A 12,258-nucleotide genomic window follows, 5' to 3' on the forward strand; every position below is an offset into this window, starting at 1 on the left:
ACTCCAGCCCCAATTTTTTCCCACAACTAGATTCACCATTTGTTTCATTTATCATAATGGTAATAATATGGGCACTGAGGCCTTGGTGGATGTGGGTTGGTATCCCAGATCCATCTCTTGGTAAATACATGTCTTTGAATGACTCAATTTGAAAAATAATAATGAATGAATCGACACACGAATAAACACCTTGTAGGCACTCTAAATGTGATAGGTATTATTTTTAGATATTTGCTTAAGAATGTGTATCATTGAACTTCAATGCCAGTACTATGCTAGGCAGTGAGAACATACACACACACACACACACACACACACACACACACACACACAAAGAGAAGAGAGAGAGAGAGAGAGAGAGAGAGAGAGAGAGAGAGAGAGAGAGAGAGAGAGAGAGAATGCAAATTCCACAATTAACCAAGCTATATACTTGAGCATCATTCTTGTCTCCCACATCTAATCACCTTAACCAGTACCAATAAAAGCAAAGTAGGGCCCTTTCAAAGCTGTGGAAAATCTGCCTTATTAGTCAGTCATCTGCCAAACCTTGTAAGTGTCATAAACAAGTAAGTGCCCAAGTGGGTACCTAGCCCCAAACATTTTATTTCCTTTACCATTCTTGAATTGGTTTCCTCTTTATATGGCCATAGGTGACCTAGTTTATATCACTATCATCTCTTCCCTAGATTACCCCAACGGCTTCCTAACCACTTCCTTTGCTTTGAGTTTTATCTACAATATAAGATCATCCTTTTAAAGGATAAATCTGGCTATGCCACTCTCTGCTTAAAAACCTACACGGTACTACAAACCTTTTATGGAATAAGTCTCTGTTCCTTAGTCTCTCACAAGATTCCTATACGATATGTGGCTTGACTAATTTTCTCACTTTATCTTCTTGATGTGACCTTTAATACTCCCCATGTCATTCAGGTCCCCCGATTAGCTGCGCTGTTTCACGTTTTCACATACTTTCTGCCCTCTTCCTCCATCTCTACCTCCTGATTCCTGTGAACATATGCTTTTATTATGACAGACACTTACCAGATGCAGTAAATGTATTTGCTCACCTGTTTGTTTCCTCCCTACTTGAATGTGAGCTCCCGAGGACTACATGTTGTTCATTTCCATTTTCCCTAGCGAGGCACAGTATGGCCTGCTGTTCTTGAAAAATATGAAATGAATCCACGAACAGTAGTATCTATAAATTCTACCTTACCACCACAGAGATGTTAGAATCCTTCCTGTGCAAGAGAGATAGATCTTTAGAGGACCTCTTGGACTGCCAGGCCTCATTTCCTTCTCCAAGACCTTGTTTCAAATGGAGGACTAGGCACTGAATTCTGGAGCCACAAGAAGGACACCAGAAGCTCCAGAATCAGTATCAGATAGACATATTTAAAACCCACACTTTCTGAAGGTTCCCAGTTCTTTTAAAGCATGTGTATAGCCTACCACTTTAAACAAATTGTTGGTGATGCCAATGGTGAGAACTTACATCAACTCATGCAGGAAACTAATTTTTTATTGACAATTGCATTTGCTTAAATGATCTGAGCAGCCTGGATCATTTATTCATTCATCCAGGAAATATTGACTGGCAACTGGTATCATCCTTGACATTGCAAATTCAATGGTGAGCAAAGGGGTGAGCTTATGTTCCCTGAGCACCTACTATATTTTTGATAGGCGAGTCATCCATAATGGAGGTCTCTTTTTGGCAATGGGTAGATCTCACTGTCGAGGCCATAATAGTGGATGCTCTTCTCCAGTAATGTCTGTTTCTGTGTGCAGTCTCCACTCTCCGTTGTATTCTGTGTTCTACCAAATCATTTGCAGCCCCACTTCTACTGGCAGATAAAGGAGCCACTCTTCTTGAGCATGCACAGACACCTGGATAGTCTGGCATTGGCCACTCACTATTAGATGAATACTAGTAATATAATACATATGCTGGGTTAGTTTCCTGGTAGGCAAGCACCAACAAATCAGTGACCTGGAATTAATTGAAGCAGGATGTAAGAGGATCAAAGACCAAGGCTTGTCCCATGCCATCTCTCCAAAATCACTTGAACTTATGGAGATGTCTAAGTCCAAGTCACACAATTACAACTCAAACACATGCACACACAAGCACACACACTCATGCATAGCTTCTGACAATTATTTACTGAGCACTTACTATGTGCTAGACATTTTTCTAAGCATTTAGGATATGTCCATTAACAAAACAGACAAAATCCCCTGGTTTCATGGAGGTCACATTCCAGTTCAGAATGGGAGGTAGCATGGGAGGAGTGGGAATAAAAAATAAACAATACACATAAGCCCTGGTCTAGACTTTATCTGTCTTTCCCTGGAACAGTCATGCCTATTTTTGTCTCCACTCCTCTGTATTTGTTTTTCCTCCTTTCTATCTGGAAAGCTTCTTTTGCCCTACTGAAAGACCAAGGTCAAGTAGCACCTCCTCTGTGAAGTCTGTGCTAGCTCTTCATGGACCTTGTGGAGATTTGCCCTTAGCTCTCCTATGGCATTTCTCAGATTGTCTTCTAATTAACAGGTGTCTGTTCTTCTCACTGGAAGACAAGCTTTTCCTAGGTAGGAATCTAGCCAGGACTAATTCTCAGTAAGAACGGTATCACCGAGGCCACCAAGTACAGAGCATACTAGAGTAACACCCTCAATGACTATTCAGTTAAAGAATGAATACAGTTTCAGTCTATCATAAATAAAACAAAGATTAATTTTGAGGTTAGCTGTGATTAGAATGTTCCTTTGCACACCAAAGTTTGAATAATAAATAAATTTAAGAAAAAATTTTCTAGGTATGGAACTATTCTATTTAATAAAGAGGGAATATGCGAATTGGCCCTCATGCCATTGTAAAGATGGCAGTGCTCACAGCCAATATGGAAGGGAATATGCTAATTGACTGCCCTGCCCTCAAAGATGGCGGCACCCACAGCCACAAGATGGTGGCTCCCAGTCCCCTCAGTCCTGCCAGGGTGGCAGACACGCAGCAAGGCCAGGCCCTGCTGCTCTGCTTCAGGAGTTCCCCAGTCCCCTCAGCCTCCCAGCTGCCCAGGGTCAGCCTCAGATGGTGGCTGCCCAGCCACCCAGGGCCACCCAAGGCTCAGGTAACCAGGGCTGGCCTAGGCTTGTGCTGCCGGCAGTGGCAGCAGCAGAGGCAGAGGTGCGATGGGGCGTCGCCTTCCCCTGATTGCCAGGTCTCCCCTGCCCCATCCTGTGCATGAATTTTCATTCACTGGGCCCTTAGTTTTATATGAAATAAAACAACATTGCTTTTCTAAAAGCTGACTCAGCAGGCACAGTAATTCAAAAGCTGACTTAATTATTTGACACAAATAGCCTTGTTAGTAATAATACTTTTATGACCTACCTTTTAAAATGCTTAATTTCACATGTGCTTCACACATTGGATAAGTTGAAGAATATAGTTAATATACTTACTTTCTTTGATTACCACAAGGAGAGTAAATTACTGTATTACTTTAAGAAGGAAGTCTTAGCCATGAGACTAATTTACTGTGATTGGCACAACAGACTTTGCTCTAATGAGCTGCGATTTATGGCTGGGAATATTCAGAGTGGAAGTTTGCAGCTTTTGGACACTGCCTATACCTCACTGCAGTACTAGATCTGTGCTTTTGTAGGTGGGGCCTACGTTCTCTATCAGATTACTTCTCTGCTTTGCCAGTGACCTCCAATCTTGGAACTTCTCTTCAGTGTGTCTTCAGCTTCCAGAATCTACCTTTGTTGATTCAACTATGTAATGAAAGAGGAAATTGCTTACTGACAGAGAGGAAGGTTTTAAGAGCAAGCTAACCTTTCCTGCCTGCAATCAACTCTTAGGGTAATTTTAGGTCTTCTACTGATCTAATAGTCTGAGCCATCAGCCTTTAACCAGATTAGAATACTGAATACTACATAGATTTTCGTACTTCATAAAAACATGTATTCCTTCTTGGTCTTTACTTAAAAAACAAACAAAAGAAAACCGTTTACCTGACTTTCAAAGAAATAATATCTTGGAAAAAGTTCATTTTCTCTGCCCCAAATCTGAAGCAAGGACATTCACACTTTTCTTGCACACCCTCTTCCTCCATAGCTTCATTCTGAGCCCAACAAATAAAAATGTGATGATTTGATTGCTAGATTTCTCTGACTTAGTGCACTCTGCTTGAGCAGGCTATATGCAGCTTCTTTAAATAGCATAGTAAGAAAGAAGTCATGTAATTCTTCAGATATTATACACAGTTTTCTCATCAAAGTGGGCTCACAGGCATTCACTCTTACTCCTTGTGCTATGGCTAACATGTCAGGGGAAGGATAAAGTCCACAGCATGCATACATTCTTGAAAGTCCTAGGTGTTTGCATTACAGCTAAATAAAGTTGTTGATGATTGAAATAAGTTTTGCTGCTGTCTGTACCTGTCAATGACAATTAGTAAAAAAAAATAATGTATTAAATTTTTGCCAGTATTCAAGTTTTACTGTTATTTATCCTCATTACAGAGACCTGATTGTAGGCACACTGTTTTCTCAAGCTGGCTTGAGTAATTAAAGGAAAGGGCCTTCTTTGAGCTTAAAATAAAAGCATTGCTCTGTCTTGGCTGGTGTGGCTCTTTTGGGCATCATGCCATACAGGACAGGTTGCTGGGCTGATTCCTGGTCAGGGCTCATGTCTGGGTGGTGGGCTCACTCCCCAGGAATGGGTGTGTAAGAGGCAGCCAATGCTGTGCTCTCACATGGAAGTTTTTCCCTTCTTCTTTCTTCTCTCTCTAAAAATCAGTAAGCTATTATTACTATTTTTTTTTTTAGAATATACTTCACATCAAAACTGCAAAGAGGATTATAAGCTAATGGTTGTCAAAGATTATCTTTTATACTGTTTTGAACATTAGTTTTGGTGATAAATGCACTCAGTCAGGCTCTTTAGATTTTCCATTATTTCAAAGGATAAACAAATATTTACTGATTTCTAGAAACATCTACAAATCTATAACTTAGCTTCTGATATGACTGGCATGGTAGCCAACACGGCTTAGGTTAAGCCCATGTCCCTCTTATTAAACACACTAAATGTAGGTGTGCCCTGCTCTAGAGAATCATGAAGTTCAACATATAAAAAAATAAATTGTTAAGTAATTTTACTATAAATATTAATTCTTATCATCAATAAAGGATTTACCTTCTGGTTTCTTTAAAGTTTGGCCTCACTATGGCATTTAAGTGGTTGTTTACATATAATTAATTGATGTGGGTGAAAATGTAGAGCTTTTATTTTTTCACCTGAACTCACTGTTAGCTGTAGTTCAATAGAAAGAAAATACAAGTAATGTAACAAAAACTGTGTAAGTCAAGTGAGTTCAACTGGAAAAAAATAAATTTGACTTGACACTTAAGAAGTTATATAAAAAGAGCTAAACCTTTATCAGGTAGAGGGCTTAGAAGGATATATTAGGCAGGTTTCTGCACCTTGATTGTTCAACCTTTAAAACATTCTACCACTTAAAATCCAACAGTCTAATTGTGATGTTCCATTTTGATTGTTGCAAATTGCCATCTAAGAGTTGACTTGAGCCATTGGGTCCTCTCAGATATTCTAAACATATACACACTCATGTGGGTTTAGCAGCACTTGGCTGAAGTTTGTCCTCAAAAAATAGAATATAACTCTACTTATATGGAAGCCCATTTATTTTCACAGAAAACAGCCTACCCAGTCTCTTCCTCCAGGTTGACCTCACACATTGACTATGTCCTTCCCTGCTGTAAGCCCTTTAGAGCTTTCAGGATAAAGCTGAATCTATATATATATACTAGAGGCCTGATGCATGAAATTCATGCAAGAGTAGGCCTTCCTTCCCCCGACTGCAGCACGAGCTTCCTTCTGGCACCCGGGACTTGGGCTCCCCTGAAATTCACTGCTTCGTTTGGAAGGTCATCCAGAAGGACATCCTGAACAACGTCTGGTCTAATTAGAATATTATGCTTCTATTATTATAGAAGCCAAAGTGACTGAATGACCAGTCAACTGATCACTATGATGTGCACTGACCACCTGGGGGCAGATGCTCAACCTAGGAGCTTCCCCCTGGTGGTCAGTGTGCTTTCACGGTGGGCGGTTGGTGTGCTGCTCAGCTGACCAACTGGCACCAGATGCCAGCCTCACGGGTTGTGCAGTGGGACCAGGATGAGTGGGATCAGCAGGCAGGAGTGGCAGGCAGCATTGGATCCCCACAGGCCATGCTAAGGAACCCCACTGGTACACAAATCCATGCACTGGGCCTCTAGTGTGTGTGTGTGTGTGTGTGTGTGTGTGTGTGTGTGTGTGTGTGTGTGTATAATGCAATTTAGGCTGGGATGCCATAACAGTCATGACCAGTCAGGAGGAGGCTGCACACACAGGTGAGGCCCAGAGTGGAGATAGAGACAGAGACAGGAGTGCTGCACTGCTGCGCCGACTTGGGCAGCTCTGGAACAGACACAGACAGGGGAGCCGGGGAATTCCGGGGCAGAAGTCAGGCCTAGGTCCTGGCCACTCACGATGACAGTCAGGCCTGACTTCTGCAGTGGCCTGAGAAGTAGGCAGAGAACAGACCACTGAGAGTCTTACATACCATAGCAGGGAGGTTAGATTTTATTCCACGGAAGGAGGAAAAATGAAGAATGTCAAGCATGGGAGCATCCTGGTCTTGCTTTTATTATTTATTTATTTTTAAAATATATTTTATTGGTCTTTTACAGAGAGGAAGGGAGAGGGATAGAGAGCTAGAAACATCGATGAGAGAGAAACATTTACCAGCTGCCTCCTGCACACCGTCTTCCGGGAATGTGCCCGCAACCAAGGTACATGCCCTTGACCGAATCAAATCTGGGACCTTTCAGTCCACTCTATCCACTGAGCCAAACTGGTTTTGGCAACTGGCTTTTATTTTAAGTGAACCATTCTGGTGGCTGTGGGAAGGATCAATTTAGATAGCTGCAGTGTTTTGGGGCCCAAGTAAAAGAGAGATTGATGTTGGGAACTAGGACTAAACATAGGTAGTGGATCAGAGACATATTTATGAGGAAACCTGATGGAACTATTTGGCTGATTACACAGGGATGAAAGAAAACAAAGCAAATGGTATTAGCCCAGATTTTCCAGTTTGGGAAACTTTGTTGAATGGATGATTCTAATAATTGGGAGAAGGTATTGAGGAAAAGGAACAGGATAAGGGAGCTTGCTTAGTCAGCAATACCCAAACAATTAGGACAGAAGACAGACTTAGTGCTCTTTCTTTGCTGCAAAGTTTGTCTTTCTGCCTTCAGCCACCACCACATATGGCTAATGTGCCATCTTTTCTCCTAATCTAGGATATTATCTATCTACTACACATTCCTATCACCTAAATTAGCTTTCCTGCATGATCCCTTAAAAGTACCCAAGTCATTCAATGCTCTGCAAGTATGGGAACTTTCAAGATGAGCCTATATAGATTGACAAAGAGATATTGGATGCTCAATTTTTAACAATAAAAAGTCAGATACTGAATGTGGTCATGCCAGAGGCATAGTTTTAATGAGCCAATGTCTCTTTACTGAAGTATCACACTTCAAAAGAGATCCTCTCAAACAGTACAAAGCATAACACTCATCTGGGTGCCTGTTAAAATGTAGGACTACACCTTGAAAAACACTCCTTCTAAAGCTCATTTTTGGCGGATAAATCTCCCTCGAAGTAAAGCAATCCTAAATAATAAAAGTGTAGTATGCAAATCAACCAAATGGTGGAACAACCGGTCAGTGGGGGGCAGGGCTGGTAAGTAGGTGTTATCAGGCCAGCCAAGGCGCATGCCAGTGGGCAAAGGGAAGAGATGGCAATGGGATGGGGGGGGGGGGCAGCAACAACCAGTGGTGGCTTGGAGATGGGGACTGGCGCCATCTCCTGATCACCCACCTGGTCGCCTCCAGCAAAGGGAGGCCACAGGTGTCAGCAGCAGTGGGGCGATTCAGGGCAGAGCTGCCCAGCACCATCCCTAGATAGGCCTGCTGAGGTTGCCTACCCACAGGGGGAGGCCACTAGTGATCATAGTGCAATTGGGGGAAGGGCCAGCTGCCTGCTGCCCATGCCATCCCAATCGGCCTGCTGGTCACCTCCCACAGAGGGAGGCCAGACTATGGCTTAGGCCTACTCCCTGCTCCTCTAGCCATCAGTAGGAGATACCCTGAGGGCTCCCAGACTGTCAGAGGGGGCTGGCTCAGCTGAGGGACAGCCTTCCCCCCACCCCCCGCATGAATTTTGTGCCCTGGGCCTCTAGTCTATTATAAAAGCTTATCTAGCTCTGTCTGCCCTTTTAGCATTGTCTGAGGCAATCATTTCCTTTCTTATGATTTGGAGTGGCAACAGTTTTTTCCCCATAGAATGAATCATGCTAAGCTGTGTTATGACTAGAAGATTTTTCTTCTGATTCTTTGTCTAATTATGGCCTACTTATCCCATCAGAATAGTTATGAGTTATGGGTCACATCCTTTTTGCTAGTTATGGGTCACATCCTTTTTGCTCCAATCTGATGTAGATTTAGCTAAAGCAGGCTTTGCACACATCTATGATTGCTTTAACACATGATTTATAATTGTTGGTTTATTTATGGATTTTTCCCTATCTGATGGTTCAGAACGTTGGATCTCAGAAACATAGCATAGTACTTTGTACATAGTAAGTACTCAATAAATGTATGTTGGAAGTGTGAATGCATCATTAATGGATAAGTAGGATTTTTTTTAAAAAAGTTGATTTGAATAGCATATCATTATTATAAATCTTTTGGATTTTTAAACAAAATGTTAACCAATTTATAATGTGAAGGTGATAAATCAAACAGCTTAGAGACTAATATTTATTGACTTAATTCTTTGGATTGGGCACTGTGGTAAGTATTATACATCTCACTTAAACACCAAAATCAGACACATAACTATATTTCATAATTAATTTTTAATGTGAACTTAGTATTTACTGAGTGCTTCATATGTGCTAGTAATTATGTTAGGTTATTCAATTCACTTAATTTTCACAACATTTCAAGGGAGCTTTATAACTCCATTTTAAACAAGAGAATTGGTGCTCAGATCTGAATAAGTTCGGACAGTTGGTAAAGAATGAAATAGCTTTCCCCATACCAATCTGGTTTTCTAGGCAGTGTTTATTTCACTGAAACATCCCATTTCCCAAACTCTTTTCCAAGGCCCATTAAGATAGTGTTTCAACCCTAAAAAAAGGTTTTATCTTAGATAAGTTTAAAGTACCTTTCCCTTTTAAGTATAGCCTCTTTTTGGAAATTCACAATATTAGTTGTATCTCATAATTCTGAAACCATCAAGAAACCTATTTTCCCATCTAACCAAGTATTTCCAGTGTTAAGAAACCACTTCCTTTTTACATCTTCACAGACCACTAATGCTCCACTTCTACTTCATAAAGTTCATGACTGCCTTCAATTGAAGTTCTATGAAAATTGGGTGAAGGGTTTTGTTTTGTTTTTCAATTGTCTTTTGCATTTCATTTTTGATTGGTAGAGTAAAAATTCTAAGTTCCTTTTTTTTTTCTTCATCTCCCCTACATTTTCAATTGACCATAGGAAAAAAGATGTGAGCAGGAAAAACTGTGGTCTAATTTATTAGAACTCATTATGCTCAAAGTTCAGAGTAAGAGTGCTTTGCTTTTCTGATTTACTCAGCAATATCTCCAAAAGTAGCTGTTGAATGTACTGTCTGAAGCTTGTGCAAAATAATCATGCCAGCCGTATTTTTTGCCCTCTAAGAAACCTTGGCATTCAGAGCAGTTGGAAAATTAAATAATTCCCAAACAAAAAATGCCTATGCTTAAAATATAAGTGTATATTCCTCTGTTTTGATATGCATGCAATATGGGACTATGAGATGACACAGAGTAAATCCTTGTAAAATCACACAAATCATTGTGTGGTTCTAGCTTGTGGCAACCTTTGTGTCTCTCTTACCCACAATTCCCTGTTTCTTAGTGTTTTTAACTCTCAAAATGAAGACACAATTCATAGAAATAGAAATATTAAAACAATGAAAGTAATTCACTGATTTCCCAAAGTCTAAACAACAGATTTAAAAATACTCAATTATCAATTATTCATATATATATATATGAGAGTGGTTAAAAATTTTCCAATTTGTAGTAATGGCTTATTACCTTATATTTCTTTTTGTAAGAGTCTGATTGAGAAATGCTTTTCAAAAATACTCTTATTTTAAAATTCCAGTGGGAAAAAATGAAAACCATTCACAAATTTTATCCTGCTCCGAGGAAACAGAGACTTAGTTCTTGCAGGAAAAACTCCACTCAATTCACTACCTATTCTTATAACTTAAAAAAGGATAATGTAAAAGAACTTTCAATTTTTGAATGTACTCAAAGTATTTTTCCTAAAAGTCATATAATTTCACAAAGCATTACAGGTTCCCCAGTATTTTTTGCTTATTTTTAATTTCTTATTATTCAATGATTTTAAGTAAGTGTCCCAGCTCTATTCCCGGACTGCCAGATAAAGTTTGCTCTTCATAGCATTACCAGCACCTACCAGATCCATGAATGTCGCCGGGGAGGAGGCAAATCAGCAACACGCAACATCCTACAGAGCTGGTGCTCTCTCAGTATGCCAACACTCAGAAACTCAGCTCATTTTCATCCATTTCCCTGCACTCTTGCTGCCACAGAGTTACTGCTTAGCTCGTTGTCCTTTTATTTTTCTTTCCGATGGCATGCCACTTCCCATGGCAGAATAGATATCATTTTCGATACGAACACAAATGGCTTAGCATTCAACCTATAAGCAGTCACCTGGAACATCATCAGTAGTTTCCTTTAAGATATCAAATGAGAAAATCGATCTGCAGTCAAATCTGAATGATAGCTTCCCACAGCGTGTGCAACATTTCTTCCGATTTACTTCAGGAAAGGAAAGTATTTGAGTTTCCAAAATTGCTGAAAAATCTCCCTGCAAGCAGCAACCTCTGTTCTCTCTCCCATTTTGCCCTTTTTCTTCCATGCCTGGTGATATGTCAGCGTGTTTCCAGGTTTTCATTTCACCAAAGGAGCGATGAGATTAATCAAAGGAATTCTCTCCCTTTCTACCTTTCACACTGCATTTGGAGCTAGCAAACCGATCTGGCGGCTCCATCTGCATTGTTTAGCCCATCAGAGCGAGCGATGAAAGCACCTAATGCATGGGGTCAGATTTCCTGAATGACATATGTGAAACCACAACAAAGGGGGAAACCCTGGAGAGATTATAAGTCCTTTTCATTGCAGGAGATTACAGAGCAAAGCAAATGTCTATGTTACACAAAGAAATGACAGTGTGACTGGAATAACAAATTCAACTTTGTCCGGGTTTGGGACCAACACCCCTCACTGCTCTAAGCGTGCTGGTGTGTATTTATTTAACCTTTCACCCCTGGCCCAGGAAGACTTTAAGCAGACAACAATCACCATTGAAGGCTACCGGGATCATCATTAATACAGCACAGCAGTAACAGGTTCAAAGACTCTCAGATGCTTTAAAAACTAGAGGCATCTTCCAGAGTGACAAGTTATACCCCAAAGACATTCAGCAGAGAGAACAAAGGTCTCAGCATTCTGGATCTATGGGCAGAAAATGATCAATGCTACGGTTCACATTGACAAACACTGGTTTGCAAATTTTAATGGGATCTGTGCTTCTAGAAGGGACATCTGATTCTTTAGTTCAGATTTGCCTCCACATTTCAACTTTCCAAACCTCACAATGTCTCAGACAAGCTAACCTTAGGAGAGGACTCATTTTATGCAATTGGCAGCAGCAGGTATAAAAATATATTTATATAGGTTCATAGACCATCAAAACTTAGACATGAAAACCAACTTTCTAATGTCTTCTCTCCTGTGTCTTTGCCCTCCTGCAGTCTATTTTCAAGATAGCAGCCAGAGTAATTCTGCAAAAACCTAACTCAGGTCACATCATTCACCAGCTGAACACCTTCCAATTGGTCCCCGTTTCATTCAAAGTGAGAGCCAAAAATCCTTACCGTGGTCTGGGAGTCCCTACCATCTCCTTAAACTCACTGCTCACTAGGTTTCTGCTTCCTTACTGTATTTGAGCTTCACTGACCCTTCATTATTTCTAGAACACGTCAGGCATGTTTCTACCTCAGGAATTTTTCAATGGGTATTCTCTATG

At 40.6% G+C, this 12,258-nt stretch overlaps 1 protein-coding gene across 3 annotated transcripts in view; it reads right to left on the reverse strand.

Moving 5' to 3' along the window:
• The window catches only part of PDE4B (phosphodiesterase 4B), a 423,560-nt gene that overhangs the window by 177,009 nt on the left and 234,293 nt on the right, over window positions 1–12,258 (reverse strand). The window contains exon 1 of one of the 3 annotated variants that reach the window (XM_084871379.1): window positions 10,621–10,685. The exons of the other annotated variants lie outside the window; for them this stretch is intronic. Within the exon in view, the coding sequence (XP_084727505.1) occupies window positions 10,621–10,670 (50 nt within the window). The 5' untranslated portion in view covers window positions 10,671–10,685. Of the gene's footprint in view, window positions 1–10,620; window positions 10,686–12,258 lie in introns of those variants that run through there. 3 annotated transcript variants of the gene reach the window in all.

This window comes from Pipistrellus hanaki (genome assembly GCF_964339955.1).
Source record: "Pipistrellus hanaki genome assembly, chromosome: 2".
NCBI lineage: Eukaryota > Metazoa > Chordata > Mammalia > Chiroptera > Vespertilionidae > Pipistrellus > Pipistrellus hanaki.